Source organism: Myxocyprinus asiaticus, chromosome 26 (assembly GCF_019703515.2).
Source record: "Myxocyprinus asiaticus isolate MX2 ecotype Aquarium Trade chromosome 26, UBuf_Myxa_2, whole genome shotgun sequence".
Lineage (NCBI taxonomy): Eukaryota > Metazoa > Chordata > Actinopteri > Cypriniformes > Catostomidae > Myxocyprinus > Myxocyprinus asiaticus.
Window position 1 is genome coordinate 19,451,645 of NC_059369.1, and position 17,871 is coordinate 19,469,515.

At 37.5% G+C, this 17,871-nt stretch overlaps 1 protein-coding gene across 1 annotated transcript; it reads left to right on the forward strand.

The window, feature by feature from the left end:
• Positions 1-394: 394 nt before the first annotated feature.
• LOC127417157 (ubiquitin-conjugating enzyme E2 N) lies at positions 395-17,440 on the forward strand. The gene is made up of 4 exons (XM_051656900.1): positions 395-542; positions 11,925-12,171; positions 13,825-13,965; positions 16,238-17,440. Exons 1-4 carry the CDS (start codon positions 513-515, stop codon positions 16,282-16,284), a joined length of 465 nt encoding a protein of 154 aa, XP_051512860.1. The 5' UTR covers positions 395-512; the 3' UTR covers positions 16,285-17,440.
• Positions 17,441-17,871: the final 431 nt, after the last annotated feature.

Below are 17,871 nucleotides of genomic sequence, written 5' to 3' on the forward strand. Positions count from 1 at the left end.
ATTTTTATTTTTCTCTTGTAAAGCGCTTTGAGATGCAACTTTTAAAGGCGCTATAGAAAATAAAGTTTTATAATTATTATTATCACTATGTCACTGTAAGTCCAAGATGACGCGAGCAAACAGTTACTGAGTGCACCTTTAATACTAAATAAAAATGGCCCAACATTCATAACGTTTTTTTTTTAAATGCTCAATATAAATATATTATAGCAATGTAAGAAAGTTGTATAAAGCAATGTCTTTGTATTAGATCCTCAATATAAACATTGCATAAAGTCCAATTCACTGCATTTGACGAAGGACAAAAACGTACTATGCATTTTCGGGATGTGTAGTTTGCAATGAATTTAAGTAAACAGCCTTTCCTCACTACAAAACGTTTCCGCGTGCGTCTAGAGGTCAGGCCGGTCTGACGTAAGGTGCCGGAAGGCGTGTTGCACTGCGTCTCCGCCCGTCAATGCAAACGAAGTTAGAGGCACCGAGTCCCAGCTCAAAACCGCATTCAAGACAAGATGGCAGGGTTGCCCCGCAGGATCATTAAGGTAACCGTGAAGTTAGATACATTTGCACATGTTTAGTCTTTCCTTTGAAACCATAACACCATGCAGTCCTCGAGTATAATTGATAGCTGAGCACTGTGTTGTTAGCCACTTCCGTTTCTGTACAATCGCTCGAATCCCGAAAATGGGTGGTGTGAGTGAAAGATGGCGGAGGGCCTGTCTCCAATTCATTACTTTTTGAACGGGAAAAAATTAAAGACGACACGAAATGACAGAAGTCCACCATCTAAAACGAAAGTGTAGATGTTGAGAGCTCGCTTGCAGTCATTCACTGATTGAGCGCGAGCTGTTGTGTGTAAGCTCACGCGCTAACTGCTCCAGAAACGGCCAGCTAACTCTCAACCAGGCGAAACACTAAACCAAATCATCTCTTTCATGTGGTCAAAAAATACTGATTTCTCTCATCTCACATATAGATGAGGATAAATGTTTTTTTTTTAGTTCATTTTGGGCGATTGTCTAGCCATTACGGACTCGATTATGAGCAAAATTATTGTACTCGCTCGCTTCCTCTAGGCTAGGGAAGCTGTTTGTGGTGCTGCTGCTGCTAAACGAGCTAATGACAGCAGGCCCCAAACAGCAGAGATGTCAAATCAAATGACTTGTAACGATTAGGAGGGCCGTTTATAAAAGAACAACTCCTAACTGAGATAAACAGCCATTATTCTCAAAGAAAGATTTCACGTTTACAACGTTGATTTAGCCGGGGAATAGATTTATGGCAAGTGACGTGACAAGAAGTTTCTTCCTGTTACAATCACTGCTTTGAATGCACATATACGTCTGAATGTGCGTGCATGTTGTTCAGTTTCTCACTTTTAATTTTCAAATGCTTAATAAGAAATTCCCAGGCAGTTTACCTAAACACTTAGTTTATACAATGAAAGAGTTTTAAAGAATCCATCTGCACCTGCTCGGTTTTTAGTGCATGGAAACCTTGCATTGACAGCATCGACTTATTGTGGATTGTGTGAGCATTTTGGCCATAAGGAAAGAAGTATAAAATAAACTGCAAATATTTACATCCCGCTAAATCTAAAGGTATCTGCAGTGTTTTGGCCCAGTGGGTTTATGTGAACTGGTAAGTTGGGAAATGAACTGGCTGACATGAGTAGGAAAGCTGGGAATGCATCCTTGATCGCCTGTCCCCCAAGCATGACAGGGAGCCCCTCTCTTGTCTGTGTTTTCTGTGAATGTTTTTGTCCGTGGGTTTTCTGAAACATGTCAGGAATTTCGTTCTGAGGTCAACATGTAGGGTGAGTTGAGAGTTCTGCTGCTCAAAAAGACAATAATTGCTCAGATGTATCTTAACTCTGAGTGGCGATACCCCAGGGAGGCCTCTGGTTACATAGCCAAAAATCTTAATAGACCCTTTTATTGACAGAGTTCTTGAGTTAAGCAAAACTAGTCAGGCATTTTGTAATCACTTTAGATGTACTACAGTGTTTCAGTTTGTTGTAGATTAGAATTGTTTATGTTTTCATTGTATATAGACAAAAATTCAATATATAAATACTGAAGATGTAAAATTGTTTGATCTTAATTACATGTTCATACTTCTGGCCAATGAATGGCCTTATTCATCCTTTGAATTAGGTTCAGAGCTGGTGTGGTTCCATAACTTGACAACTTTTTGATATAGGTTTGTCGCAGTCCAATACGAGATTGTAAAATGCTTTTTTTGGCAAAAGATTTTGTTCTCAAATGGCAATTAGGGAATCTTAAAGCCTTGCACACCAGAGGCGACACGATAATGAGCACGTACATGCACTTAAGAAAACAGTTTATTCCAGGGTTTTAGCAGAAAGCGGCGTTCTGAACCGTCATGTAAACAAGAACGCTGATTTCCTTACGCTGTTTAAGGGATTAAGAGAAAGCGGTTTAACACCTTGGTTTCTCTCGGAGAATGCGGCTTATTGTTGTCATGTAAACACATAAGTGCCGTTCTGACTGGTGTTTGAAGAGTGCGCGTGCGTGGAACAGACTGGGATAACAAACATCATTGGATGGAGCCCAACAACATGTCAACACAGTAGAAAGAATTCAACATTTCTGGGAGTACAGAGGAAAGATCACATACATCACAACTATACCCATTTATACATACCAATGTAAAATATCCATTGTCCCTAACGTCCGCATATATGCACTGGTACATTGGGGAATCCCGGAGTTTTGTGTAAGAGAGAAACCCCCGCCACTGCATCGCAATTCAGCTGCAGGTTGCGATAGAAAGTTAATGAAACAAACATGGCAACAACTCTGGAATATCTGGAAATAAAGCGAATCAGCAGAATAAAATAGTGAAGTCTTTCTCGGATGCCATGTGTGTTATTTACACAAGCATCGTGGGAAAATTATGTTGCTGTGGAGAAAGCTGCTTACTGACGGTGCCACATGTATACGGGAGTAAAGAGTATGCCGCTTTTACAGCGCATGTAAACTGGAACACTGTTTTCTCACAATAACCCGCTTTCTCGCAATAAGCCGCTTTCTGGGGTCCATGTAAACGTAGTCTGTGTGAAACGAATTGCCGACGAATAGCCCTTCACATTAAACACATGGTGAAAGATCGCTGTTAGCACATTCAAGCTCTGGTGCTAGTCGACAAGTAATTTTACCCGGTATGGTAGGTGGCGCAAAGCACCTTTCAGCTGGTCTGCCCTTTGCCCATCACGGATGAGAAGAACTACTTGAAATCACACCTGGCATTTTAATCACGATAAATCAGCCTCCGAAGGGCACTAAAGAATAGTCACGATAGTCATGCTGTAAGATTACTTAAAATTGAATTTCCAGTAAAAATGATTTAAGTGTGTTCTGAATGACTGTTATTTTGGAGCCTCACATGTTTCTGCCCTCCAATGCTCTCACAGTGGACGGTAAAGACTTTGAAGGGAATAGGCTAGGCCGCATTAACGCACAGGCTTACCGAACTTCCGGGGGGGGGTCCAGTCGCGGCATCCACCACCGTATTACTCCCAAACCGATCCTCCATCAAATTTCTCAGTGGATGCGAGACACTGTGGCTTGAAGGCCTCTCCAGGTCTCCGTCTAACCATTAGACGACCAGGTGGAGGATCGGTGATGATCTGGGGGTGCTTCAGCAAGGCTGGAATTGGGCAGATTCGTCTTTGTGAAGGACGCATAAATCAAGCCACATACAAGGTTATCCTGGAAGAAAACTTGCTTCTTTCTTCTCTGACAATGTTCCCCAACCCTGAGGATTGGTTTTTCCAGCAGGACAATGCTCCATGCCACACAGCCAGTCAATCAAGGTGTAGATGGGGGACCATTAGATCAAGACCCTGTCATTGCCAGCCCAATCTCAAGACCTGAACCCCATTGAAAACCTCTGGAATGTGGTCAAGAGGAAGATGGATGGCTACAAGCCATTGAACAATGCCTAGCTGCTTGAATTTTTGCACATCAAAATAGCAGTATGAAAGACTGGTAGAGAGCATGCCATGACGCGTGAAAGCTGTGATTGAAAATCAAGGTTTATTCCACCAAATATGGATTTCTGGACACAGTACTAAAACATTAGTACTGTGTTGTTTAAAAATGAATATGAACTTTCTTTGCTTTATTCGAGATCTGGAAACACTGCATCTTTTTTTGTTATTTTGACCAGTTGTCATTTTCTGCAAATAAATGCTCTAAATGACAATATTTTGATTTGGAATTTGGGAGAAATGTTGTCAGTACTTTATAGAATAAAACAAAAATGTTCATTTTACTCAACTACCTATAAATATTAAATCCAGAGAAACTGATCATTTTGCAGTGGTCTCTTAATTTTTTTCAGAGCTGTATATTGTGACCTTCACTCAGACAGTGTCCATCTTTTCAAATACAAAGTATTAATGTTAAATATAAAGAAAATAAATATCACGTTGCATTATTTTATCATTCCTCACCCACTTTATCTGACTCCAAAAAAAAAAAAGAGGCTTTTTTTGATGTATTCAAAAACAGTGAAGTTTTGGAGTAACTTCCATTTTATTCTGCGTTATATACAGTTTAATAGTACAATCATGCTAAAAAGTCGCATTCTGCTGATCATTACATGCCCTTACATGATGAGGAGAGAATCCATCTAAAACTATTTAAAAAAACAATAGGAGACATCAGTAGCTTGCACTAATTTACATCAATCCGAATAAATTCAGTCTGATTGCAGATTCCGAATGTACTGTTCATATGTCCCCGAAACGTTGCAATTCGATACAAATATTTGTTTACATGTGCATTACATGTATTCTGAACCAAACTTCTGTGCATGCAAAGAGCATCAGTCGGTGCATTCTGAAGTAGTGTAGAAAGGCTGAGAAAGTGAGAATGGCACCAAAGTCTGTAATTGGCATTTTTGCTTTGTTGAGGTATCTAAAAAATATGCCAGAAAAACTTTCTTCTTATGTTACTCACTTTACTCAGCAAATAAAAAATTAGAAGCTGCGTCTAATACCTTGTCTGACTTAACCATGTATTTGCCTCATGCCCATTCCTCCTCCAGTATAACTGCAGACATTTCTGCTCTGGATGCCAGTAAGAAGTAAGGACTGGTGGGTGTTTTCCCTTGTTGTCCTTAAAGGAGTTTACAGATGTGGTATAGAAACAAAATAATACGGACTTTAAGCAACCGCTGTGGATGGAAAGCTATGCAAAAATCACTAAGCAATAATGACTGTGGAACAGAGCATTTAATAATTTAAGAAAAAAAGGTATTGAAGACAGCAAGAGAACGATGCTTGCAGTGTTAAAATAACTGTCAGAAGAAGAGTTTTACTCTTGTGCGATATAAATAGCCTATGCCTAAAACCTAGATATTATTATTAATAGGCTATCGATATTTTTGAGGTTTGTTCAAAGCCGACCGTGTGTAATAAATTTAACATGAGTTTTGAGGAGGATGTTTAGGCTATTTACTGTGTTCCCTTTGCACCAACTCTTGTAAAATATATTCTAACATTTACATTCCTAATCTGTCAAGTACAACCCAACTGTCACTATGGCAAAGAAGAAATGTTTTAGAAATGATGGTTACGACTTCAGGAAGTGAGTGAAGTCGCGTACATGCAATGGAACACAAGTCCCTGATATGAATGACACGTTCCTTTTTGCTGTATGTGTTGCCATTAAAGAACATGTGTGCGCTGCAGAATATTCAGTGTTTTCTAAACGTGTTTCATAATGCAACACATTTTTCACTGGGCTGTAAAGTGACATCACTGATGGATCTTCTCTACACTGTAAAAAAAAAAAAAATCCTGTTGTTTTTACAAAAAAAAAAAAAAAAAAACTTTACAGAACAACTTGTACATTTTACAGTTTAAAACTGTTGTAATTTACATGATCACGCTGGCACTGTACCAAAAAAAAAAAAAAAAAACAAATCTGTTAAATATACAGTAAAAAAACATCATAAACTTGATATTAACCTTCTGAAACTGTAAAAATCTGCCTTTTACTTTATAAGGTATTGTTAAGCACTGTAAAAAATTACAGAAGAGCACATGATGACATGAAGTTCACCAATAGTGGTTCTTCCAGGAGCAATGACCATGTAGAGACAGTGCTCAGTGTTACTCACACAAACACTAAACACCGTCAGGGTAACACATGTGAAATTTAAATAATGCAATAAACATTAAAAAAACTACATTAAATATAAAACAGAACACCCCAATGTAGATAGGTGATATTAAAAATAAGAAACATAACTATTCCCCTAAAATATAATGAAATATGGATGTCATGTTTCAGAAGAAAAATGGGAATTTTGGGAACGCCCGATTATTGTTTTTTATGGTAATTTTAACAATAATTTATTGTAAAAAGTACATGTACTCTCTTGTTAAACAATGTAGAACTTTACCATTAATTATACAGGAAAATCATACTTTTTACATCTAAAATAAAACATCATTTTATTGTAAAAACTACTGTATTGTCTTAAAATATATTAAAAAATGTTACTGTATATTTTATAGTTAATACTCATTAATCAATTAACGTTTTTTTCTGTAGCATGTTCACAGTCTTTTACCGTTAAAATTACAGACATTTGTAGTGTATGCTCGCTGCATATATCCAACTAATAGATAATTAAATTCGTTGTCGATGATTTTCATTATCCATAATTACCTATTTTTGTTTTTTTCAATTAAATGTTGGAGCTCTACAGCAATATCATATACATGTTAAGAGATGAGGAAAAAAATAAGTTAAGGCATGTAATGGAAATGAAATGCACATCCTCACTGCTGTTTCAGGATTTCTTCCTAGAGTTTAATGTTGGGGGTCAAAACAACTTTCTGTGCTTTAGTGTCACCAGTTGTGCTGGTTTTGGTAACTGCAGTGGCTCCTGGCATGTGATCCAAAGCTCATATTTTATTGGTCGGGCATTTCATCGGCACACGGGGAAAAAAATGGACACACCGTTAAAAAAAAAAAAAAACGTGCTTTGTTGACGCACTAATATTCGCTCCTGGTGTAAATGGCTTCATAAGAATCCATTGTTTATTTTTACAGCAGTTCTCAGATGTACAGCATTTCACAGGTGATATCAGATTCTCTCTCATTAGTCATATGGGTGTGTGTTTCCAAAGGGCCTTAAGGTTCAGCCCTGTGTCTCTCTTACTCTACACAAAGAGTCTTACTTGAGTGGTGCAATTTATTGGAATGGTTGTCATTTTTAACAATAACCGTCTTGTTTTTAGATGGAACATGTCTCTTGGTCTATTTTTGAGTAATGCAATCCTTGCTTTTAGGTATGAGTTAAAATACTTAATCATCAAATGCCATCAAAATGCGCATGGTATTGGAATTGCAAGCAGCTGTCTGTCTTGAATGTAGTGCAGAGAGTGTTTACTGAACCTTTTATATAGTGCCTTTCCAGTGATATTTAGCGCATACTGTACAAAGTTTAAGTGTATCGATTATCTTTGTGGTTGTTGTAAAAATTGTAGTCCTGTGACATTATTAACTATTTTTAAACATGCATGAACTTGGCTTATATTTAGAATAAGAAAAACTTTGTGTATCATTTGAGATCAATCTCTTTTCACAAAACTTTACATGGTGGTCTTCATAAAATCTCCCCGTAAATGAAAATTAAGTAGATAGTCATAGAGATGGCCTGCATGGGACCAGTGTGAAAGTGTTTCAGGCCAGTAGACAGATATGTCATTATTCCAAATTAAAAACAATTGTGATGAAGGAAAATGCCTATTGAAAACTGTGTGTATATATACAGTTGATGTCAGAATTTAACATACACCTTAGCCAAATACATTTTAACTCAGTTTTTCACAATTCCTGACATTTAATGATAGAAAACATTCCCTTTTGTAAGTCAGTTAGGATCACTACTTCATTTTAAGAATGTGAAATGTCAGAATAATAGTAGAGAGAATAATTTATTTCAGCTTTTATTTCTTTCATCACATTCCCAGTGGGTCAAAAGTTTACATACACTTTGTTAGTATTTGGTAGCATTGCCTTTAAATTGTTTAACTTGGGTCAAACATTTTGGGTCGCCTTCACAAGCTAAGTCAGGTTTGTAGGCCTCCTTGCTTGCACACGCTTTTTCAGTTCTGCACACAAATTTTCTATCGGATTGAGGTCAGGGCTTTGTGATGCCCACTCCAATACCTTGACTTTGTTGTCCATTTTGCTACAACTTTGAAGGTATGCTTGGGGTCATTGTCCATTTGGAAAACCCATTTGCGACCAAGCTTTAACTTCCTGGCTGATGTCTTAAGATGTTGCTTCAGTATATCCACATAATTTTCCTTCTAGACCAGAGAACATTAGACCATTAGACCAGAGGACATTTCTCCAAAAAGTAAGATCTTTGTCCCCATGTGCACATGCAAACTGTAGTCTGGCTTTTTTATGGCAGTTTTGGAGCAGTGGCTTCTTCCTTGCCGGGCAACCTTTCAGGTTATATCGATATAGGACTCGTTTTACTGTGGATATAGATACTTGTCTACCTGTTTCCTCCAGCATCTTCACAAGGTCTTTTGCTGTTGTTCTGGGATTGATTTGCACTTTTTGCACCATACTACGTTCATCTCTAGGAGACAGAATGAGTCTCCTTCCTAAGCGGTATGATGGCTGCGTGGTCCCATGGTGTTTATACTTGCATACTGTTGTTTGTACAGATGAACGTGGTACCTTCAGGTGTTTGGAAATTGCTCCCAATGATGAACCGGACTTGTGGCAGTCCACAATTTTTTTTCTGAGGTCTTCTCTGATTTCTTTTGATTTTCCCATGAGATATATATATATATATATATATATATATATATATATATATATATATATACACACACACACACACACACACACAACCGGTCAAAAGTTTTGAAACAAAAGATTTTTTTTTTTTTTCACATTTTAGAATAATAGTAAAGTCATCAAAACTATGGAATAACATAAATTGAACTATGGGAATTATGTTGTGACTAAAAATCCAAAATTAAAACTGTTATATTTTAGCATCTTCAAAGTAGTCACCCTTTGCCTAGAATTTGCAGACATGTACTCTTGACATTTTCTCAACCAACGTCTTTGAGGTATCACCCTGGGATGCGTTTTAAACAGTATTGGAGTTCCCATCTATGTTGGGCACTTATTGGCTGCTTTTCTTTATTATTTGGTCCAAGTCATCAATTTCAAAAATGTTTTTTTTTTTTTTTATTAAATTTTAGTTTTATAATTACATTTATATGGTGGCACAATTATATTTTTGTCTACAAAACTAATTTCAAACATTTAAGCATATGCCTTCAGATCAAAAGATTTTTAAGATCATGAGAAACATTTCAGTCAAGTGTTTCAAAACTTTTGACTGGTAGTGTGTGTGTGTGTGTGTGTGTGTGTGTGTGTGTGTGTATATATATATATATATATAAAACGATCAGCCACAACATTAAAACCACCTGCCTAATATTGTGTAGGTCCCCCTCATGCCACCAAAACAATACCGACCCACATCTCAGAATAGCATTCTGAGATGCTATTCTTCTCACCACAATTGTACAGAGCGGTTATCTGAGTTACCATAGACTTTATCAGTTCAAACCAGTCTGGCCATTCTCTGTTGACCTCTCTCATCAACAAGGTGTTTCCATCCACAGAACTGCCCCTCACTGGATGTTTTTTGTTTTTGGCACCATTCTGAGTAAATTCTAGAGAATGTTGTGTGTGAAAATCCCAGGAGATCAGCAGTTACAGAAATACTCAAACCAGCCCATCTGGCACCAACAATCATGCCAAGGTCCAAATCACTGAGATCAAATTTTTTTCCCCATTCTGATGGTTGATGTGAACATTAACTGAAGCTCCTGACCCGTATTTGCATGATTTTATGCACTGCACTGCTGCCACACGATTGGCTGATTAGATAATCGCATGGATTATTGTTGGTGCCTGACGGGCTGGATTGAGCATTTCTGTAACTGCTGATCTCCTGGGATTTTCACACACAACAATCTCTAGAATTTACTCCGAATGGTGCCAAAACCAAAAAAACATCCAGTGAGCGGCAGTTCTGTGGACGGAAACGCCTTGTTGAGAGCGGTCAACAGAGAATGGCCAGACTGATTCGAACTGACAAAGTCTACGGTAACTCAGATAACAGCTCTGTACAATTGTGGTGAAAAGTATAGCATCTCAGAATGCTATTCTGAGATGCGGGTTGGCGCTGTTTTGGCGGCACCTAATACACAATATTAGGCAGGTGGTTTTAATGTTGTGGCTGATCGGGGTGTGTGTGTGTATGTGTGTGTGTGTGTGTATATATATATATATATATATATATATATATATATATATATATATATATATTTATACATACAGTTGTGCTCAAAAGTTTGCATACTGGCAGAAATTGTGAAATTTTGGCATTGATTTTGTAAATATGACTGATCATGGAAAATAACTTTTATTTAAGGATAATGATCATATGAAGCCATTTATTATCACATAGTTGTTTGGCTCCTTTTTAAATCATAATGATAACAGAAATCACCCAAATGGCCCTGATCAAAAGTTTACGTACCCTTGAATGTTTGGCCTTGTTACAGACACACGAGGTGACACACACAGGTTTAAATGGCAATTAAAGTTTAATTTCCCACACCTGTGGCTTTTTAAATTGCAATTAGTGTCTGTGTATAAATAGTCAATTAGTTTGTTAGCTCTCACTTGGATGCACTGAGCATTCTAGATACTGAGCCATGGGGAGCAGAAAAGAACTGTCAAAAGACCTGCGTAACAAGGTAATGGAAATTTATAAAGATGGAAAAGGATATAAAAAGATATCCAAAGCCTTGAAAATGCCAGTCAGTACTGTTCAATCACTTATTAAGAAGTGGAAAATTCAGGGATCAAGTAGACCAAGAAAGATTTCAGCCACAACTGCTAGAAGAATTGTTCGGGATACAAAGAAAAACCCACAGGTAACCTCAGGAGAAATACAGGCTGCTGTGGAAAAAGATGGTGTGGTTGTTTCAAGGAGCACAATACTTGTTGACCCCTCTCCAAACATAGCGCTTATGGTTGTGACCATATAGCTCTATTTTGGTCTCGTCACTCCAAATTACAGTGTGCCAGGAGCTGTGAGGCGTGTCAAGGTTTTGTCGGGCATATTGTAACCGGGCTTTTTTGTGGCATTGGCTTCTTTCTGGCAACTTGACCATGCAGCTCATTTTTGTTCAGGTATCATCGTATTGTGCTCCTTGAAACAACCACACCGTCTTTTTCCATTTGCATGATCAGTCATATTTTCAAAATCAATGCCAAAATTTCACAATTTCTGCCAGGGTATGCAAACTTTTGAGCACAACTATGTGTGTATGTGTATGTGTGTGTGTGTGTGTGTGTGTGTGTTTTACAGATGGGTTGCCAAAATATGTTTCCATTGATATTAATTTTATTAAATTTTATTGGGGCTTAGTGAAAATGTTGGGAAGGCAAGTACCAATCGGAACTACTGAACCATCAGAAAAAAATTGTTAAGCCCTGATAGCAAAGTGACTTGCACTTACAGGAATGATCCTCCTGGAGCAACGTGAATATTCATGACCTGTCTGTCAATGTATCACCTTGCTCTGCTGGTTGGTTTTTGCTGATCCAGGACAATTAGGCAAAACTAAAGCATAAGCATTGTACTCAGGCCAATATTGATTGTTAAACTATGTTCTATTTTCCATTACAAAAAGACATATAAAACAGTTTTTCTGGTGTGCATTACATGTTGGCTCTGAGATGTACTGGTGTTTTGCACTAATTAGCTGAATGCATAGAGATGCCTCATGTTCCAACCTGATTGATCCTGTTTCCATGTGTGTTTAGGAAACGCAGCGTTTGTTGGCAGAGCCAGTGCCAGGTATAAAGGCAGAGCCAGATGAGGGGAATGCTCGCTACTTCCACGTGGTCATCGCCGGACCTCAAGACTCACCCTTTGAGGGGGGAACTTTTAAACTTGAACTCTTTCTTCCTGAAGAATATCCAATGGCAGCTCCGAAAGTACGCTTCATGACCAAAATATATCACCCTAATGTAGACAAGCTGGGAAGAATATGTCTAGATATTTTGAAAGGTGAGAGACCATCTCATTCCATCCTCAAAATTCTGGCTTATAAAACCAACACCCTTTAAATTCACAACTGGGAATGCCTTTTGAAGTTATAGATTATACTGATTTAAAAAAACAAATTGGGATGGACATAAATGTCAGATGTGTTTATGCTCTGAATCTTTTATAATGGAACCTTCAATACACTATATATTAGTGTTATACGATAAATATTCTATGAATGCTACTTTTTTTTCTACTGTTGGGAAAGGTATGTAATATTGGCCACATACTCAATGCACAGAATTGGGAGTGACAACTGCAATTTTTTGCGGAAGCAAATCCCCAAATAATCACTCTGTGTATGGAAACTGGAGTTTTGCCCGAAATTGCAACCGTTAATATCCATAGCAATGTTTTGCCATCTCACTGCTCTAAACTACAAGGATAGATGACATCAGTTTAACCCATTTGGGTTTAGTTATTTTTGATAAAAGAAATATTAACGAAGACGATTATTCCTGGCAATTTCTTGTATACAGCAGTTGACTTTAGGTGCTATGTTTTTCCATGCTTATTAAAGGCATACTTTACCCAAAAATGAAAATTCTCTCATCATTTACTTACCCTTAAGCCATCCCAAAGATTTTTAGAAGAATATTTCAGCTCTATAGGTCCGGTAGTGGTACCAAAATGTTAAAGTTCCAAAATCTATATCTTCAGTAGCAATATGATAGGTGTGATTGAGAAACTGATCAATATTTAAGACCTTTTTACTATAAATTCTCCTCCCTGCCCAGTAGGTGGAGATATGCACAAAGAATTTGAATTGCCAAAAACAAAAGAAAAATGTGAAAGGGAGATTTATAGTTAAAAATTACTTTAATATTGTTCTGTTTTTCACCAACACCTATCATATTGCTTCTGAAGATATGGATTAAACCACTGAAGTCTTATGGATTACTTTTATGCTGCCTTTATGTGCTTTTGGAGCTTCAAAGTTCTGGTCACCATTCACTTGCTTGTGAGGACCTACAGAGCTGAAATATTCTTTTAAAAATCTGGTGTTCTGCAGAAGAAAGTCATACACAGCTGGCTTTTTTTTTTTTTTTTTTTTTTTTTTTTTAACCACCACACCTCAGATGCACTGTCAGTGTCCAAAAGAATGACATTAACAATACCTGAATTTTCTGGAAATGAATTAGTTAATGCAATGTGGTTTTCATTCCTGTAAGTAACCAAACTGTGTGTATGGAACAGGATTATGTGTTCAGATGAGGAGTGACAAACATGCAGTATTTAGCTGTACTGTGTACGTGGCCAAAATAAGAAAAATCATATACACATAGTATTTTGTCCCACTAGTAGCTTATGGATTTCTATAAGAGTCATTTTATCTCTATCTCGAGAAATGAATTTGAATAGGAGTTGTCTCTTAAATTGTATAGCTCCCTGTTATTGCATTTCTTTTTTGCCTGGCATGTACGTACTATAAGATTTGCCCTTTTAATCTCTCTTAAAATATCAAGAGTATCTCAGATTAAACTTTTGACCCCTCAGAATGATCTCTCTCTACTCTACTGTACTGTGCTGGACTGCTTGTAGGAAGCTACCAGCTACTTTTCTCCTAATGCTCTTTGTCTTATTCATCCCTCTTGATGGCATGATGTCATGCAGATAAGTGGTCTCCAGCCTTGCAGATCCGCACAGTGCTGCTATCAATCCAGGCATTACTAAGCGCTCCGAACCCTGATGATCCTCTAGCAAACGATGTCGCAGAGCAGTGGAAGACTAATGAAGCTCAAGCCATAGAGACAGGTGGGTGCTGGTTAAATACATTTTAACAACACTTTGCATACTTCCAACTCTGCCTGCTACCACTGTTATATGGTGCCATGAAGAATATAAAACATGAAGATACTAGTAGTAGGGGTGGGTAAATATATAGATTTTCCAATTCTTTTCGATCTTCATTTGAACGATCTAGATACCGATTCTTTAATCCCAAGTTCGATTTTTTTACTCTATGCGCAACTCTCAACCACAATTAGAAGAAATAACTTGCATTTGCAAACAAATTTGCGACTAAATGTATATATTTAGCAACTAACTGATAAATGTTCAGATTTCATTAAAAAGTGATTGTGTAGAATAGTGGTGGAGGATTCAGCAGCGAGATCCTTTCACTGGGAGTTTAGAGCAGAAGTTGTTGCGTATAATGTGTGTCCAAAAACGAGATCCACGCAACTCATTTGTCATTGAATAATGTCTCTTTTAATACCCTTTCTGCTCTTTACAGTCAGTTGTTGTTCAAAAATAACAAAAAGAAACATTTCATTCTTATCACGTATAGCATGGATGAAATTTAAAGACATTAGAGGCTCTCTTGTTAGTATGCGCTCATTTACAGATGCTCTTTACTGAGTAGACTGTTTTCTTAAAGAAACAGTACTGGTTTTTAGCACATCATTATAAAGACTTGCAAATAGCATAAGTTATGCAATTAAACAATAAACATGTAACAAAAAATTAATATATGCAAATAATATTCTTTGATCTAATACATGGATTTGTTCATTTTTAAAAAGCTGAAATGTGACAAATGATGAGAAACTAATAAAATATCATTAGTAAATATTTTATTATCGCAATGTACCTAGTTAGAAGGGCCCATGTATAACAACATTAGCTGGCAGAGAATGTCTTTAAAGAAAGTGAAGGCTTTGCTGCTTTTAGTCCATATCTATTAGCCTTAGGGTCATCTATATGCCAGTGCATTTCTAAAGGTTGACAAAATTAATTTTCAGTAGATAAAAGCATTTAAATTCTGCAGTCTCTTTCTTCCAGCCAGAAAGACACAGTCAAGTTATGACGTCAAAGTGTACTAGAGAAACTTTGTCCAATCAAATGCGTTCTAGAATGAGAAGGCACCCGCCCCCTTAATCTGCTCACCGCACATGGCTGCGTTCTCACCTGTGCTGATGATTTCTTCGCAGGGCATTTCAAAGAGAGCACAATCCATGTTGTGGGGTCTTTCCAAACAGAATTGCCAATAATAATCACTGTAGAATTGAGTTGTGACTGACCGTTATCACCTTTCAGCCCCCTGAGTGGAGGGTAATTGTCTTTGAAGGGCATAGGGACTATCCCTTCTAAAGTAAGCTGTGCTTTTCAAGGCACTTCACGGGGACTTTAATATGTGAACAAAAAGAGACATTCTAACTGAAATATACCCGTATGAATCGATATCGAATTAGATACTGATCGAATCGAGCTCTTTGGAATTGGAAATCTATATTAATACCCAGCCCTAACAGGAAGTGCTTTGTCTGTTTAAACTAAATTCACTGTCTGTGGGTTGTCCAGGTCTGAAGAGCCCAGTCAGTAGTACTAAGCAAGAATCTGTTGACAGCCATTCATTGCGTTCTTGTGTTCCGTCTGAATTTTGTTTTTTACAGTTTTGATAGATGTAAACTTAAGTCTTTGGCTCCTGCACCTATTTGATGTATTTTTAGCAACTCGAGCCATAAGTGTTGTTTTTTTAAGACCTGTAAGTTTAAAAATAGTTCAGCTTTTTAATGTGATATCAGTTTTTTAAACAATGGACCAATCAAAAGAATCAGGGGGTGGGGTAAGCATATTTACTTATGGACAAGTGTGTTAATATTAGCAAAGGTAAATTTAAAGAACTATAAATGGGCCATTTGTTAAGTTCCAGTGTGCTCTGTCCTGTGTAAACAGCCCCTTAGTCTTAGAGGGACGCTGGCTTTACAAAACGTAGTTCTTATCTTGTGTAACTTCCTGCTAAGTAAATTTTTTTGCTATTGCTAATTGCTTGTTATTAGTCAAACTGATTTGCAAGGGCAAAAACCACACCCTCATTGATCACGTAGTTTGATTTAGACAAGGGTGCCAAAGGTACTCTGAATAATTGATCTCCTCAGAGGGTTGTGTGTGAAACTTGGCACGCATTAGAGTACATTTTGAGGTGTCCTACTACACCATGTGCTGTCCAAGAATAAAATGATTGTCAGATGACTTTGCTGTAGAGGGGGAGTTTATTAACCCTGAATTTGTTTTTCTTTTGCAGCCCGAACATGGACCAGGCTTTATGCCGGAAACAATATTGAAGTCTAGAAATGTATGCGGTACAAAAAAAATGGAGGTCAAGAGTGAACACAACTCCATGTTCCAACAGTCTGCCACAGTCTTAGGAAACAAACAGTTATGATAAAACAAACTGTAAAGAATATATTAACAAAGTAAAAAGTGAACTGCAGACAATTTGTGATTTAAATGCACATTAGTACAAAAAAAACGTCTTTGTCCAGATTCACTGCTGTTCAGATGCATGGGCAGATGATCGACTCATACGGCTTTCTTTTACAGTGGTTGGGAAGGCAGCCTTAGACTTCTGCTATGAAGCATGCATTAAACTGACCGTCATGTGTCTGTCCATTTTTTTTTTTTTTTTTCTCTTCCTCTGGGAGGGGGGTAACTTTTTTTTATTTCTTTTAATCTCTTTTTTTTGCTCTTTGCTCTTTGTTAATAAGCAGCAGAAGATTAGCCCCTATTTAGAGCACCTTTTCTGTCAAACTGCAGACTTACCCTCTTAGAAACCTAGTGGAAAATATAGGTTCACTAAAATGGAAGAGAGACGCAAGATTAAACAAAATTCAAAAAGTAATTTCACCAGGGAAATGGTTCAACTGTTCAACACGTAGACCCTAATGTAGACTTGATTTATGTTTTAGACTATGGGCAAGGTAGAGCTAGAAAGAAGGGAGATTTTGGGTAATATTTCTTTTAGTATAAAAATGTATGGTATTCTGTTTTAGTTTTGTTTTAGCTATCTAGCCATCGCTGTACTAATTGCACTCTCAAAATTCCAACATTGTGTTCTTTTTTTTTTTTCTTTTTTTTTTTTTCTTTTTTTTTTTCTTGTGTCTGTCACAGTCCAGTGCATAGAGATTCATTTGTCTGTTTCTTACCTTAAGCATTTATTTCGAAACGCCAAGGTTGAAAGGGTCTGGAGGTGAATGATGAATAGTGAGATTTTAGTCAAAGAGGGAAGGATGGTAATGTTTGCAAAAACATCGCAAATGATCAATAAAGGCTTTGTCTCAATTTCCATGATTGGTCTTTGGTTAAAAAAAAATTTGGAAAAAAAATCAACTGTAAATTTCTGCTTTCTATAGAAAGAGGAAAAAGATACTGCTTTTTAATGCGATGACAACAGTCCACACACATACTTCTGTTCTTTATGTAAATAAAATCTGTTGTTTAATATGAAGCATTTATGTGGTGGTTTTATTACCTTTAGGAGAATGAATAACTGGTTAACTGGTCATTTAAGCTTGTCTTCTGTGCAGCAACTTTTTTTTTTCTCTCCCCTTTTTCTCCCCAATTTGGAATGCCCAATTCCCAATGCGCTCCAAGTCCTCGTGGTGGCGTAGTGACTCGCCTCAGTCCGGGTGGCGGAGAATGAATCTCAGTTGCCTCCATGTCTGAGACCGTCAATCCGCGCATCTTATCATGTGGCTTGAGCACGTTACGGCATCCACGCACAACTCGCCTCGCGCCCCACTGAGAGCGAGAACCACACATTATAGCGACCACGAGAAGGTTACCCCGTGTGACTCTACCCTCCCTAGCAACCGGGCCAATTTGGTTGCATAGGAGACCAGGCTGGAGTCACTCAGCACGCCCTGGATTTGAACTTAC

Excerpts from the sequence above, each read along its gene's own strand:
- LOC127417157 (XM_051656900.1), top strand. The coding sequence starts at position 513 with ATGGCAGGGTTGCCCCGCAGGATCATTAAG. Across the intron at positions 12,172-13,824 it reads ATGTCTAGATATTTTGAAAG|ATAAGTGGTCTCCAGCCTTG; the intron begins GTGAGAGACCAT and ends GATGTCATGCAG. Across the intron at positions 13,966-16,237 it reads AGCTCAAGCCATAGAGACAG|CCCGAACATGGACCAGGCTT; the intron begins GTGGGTGCTGGT and ends TTTCTTTTGCAG.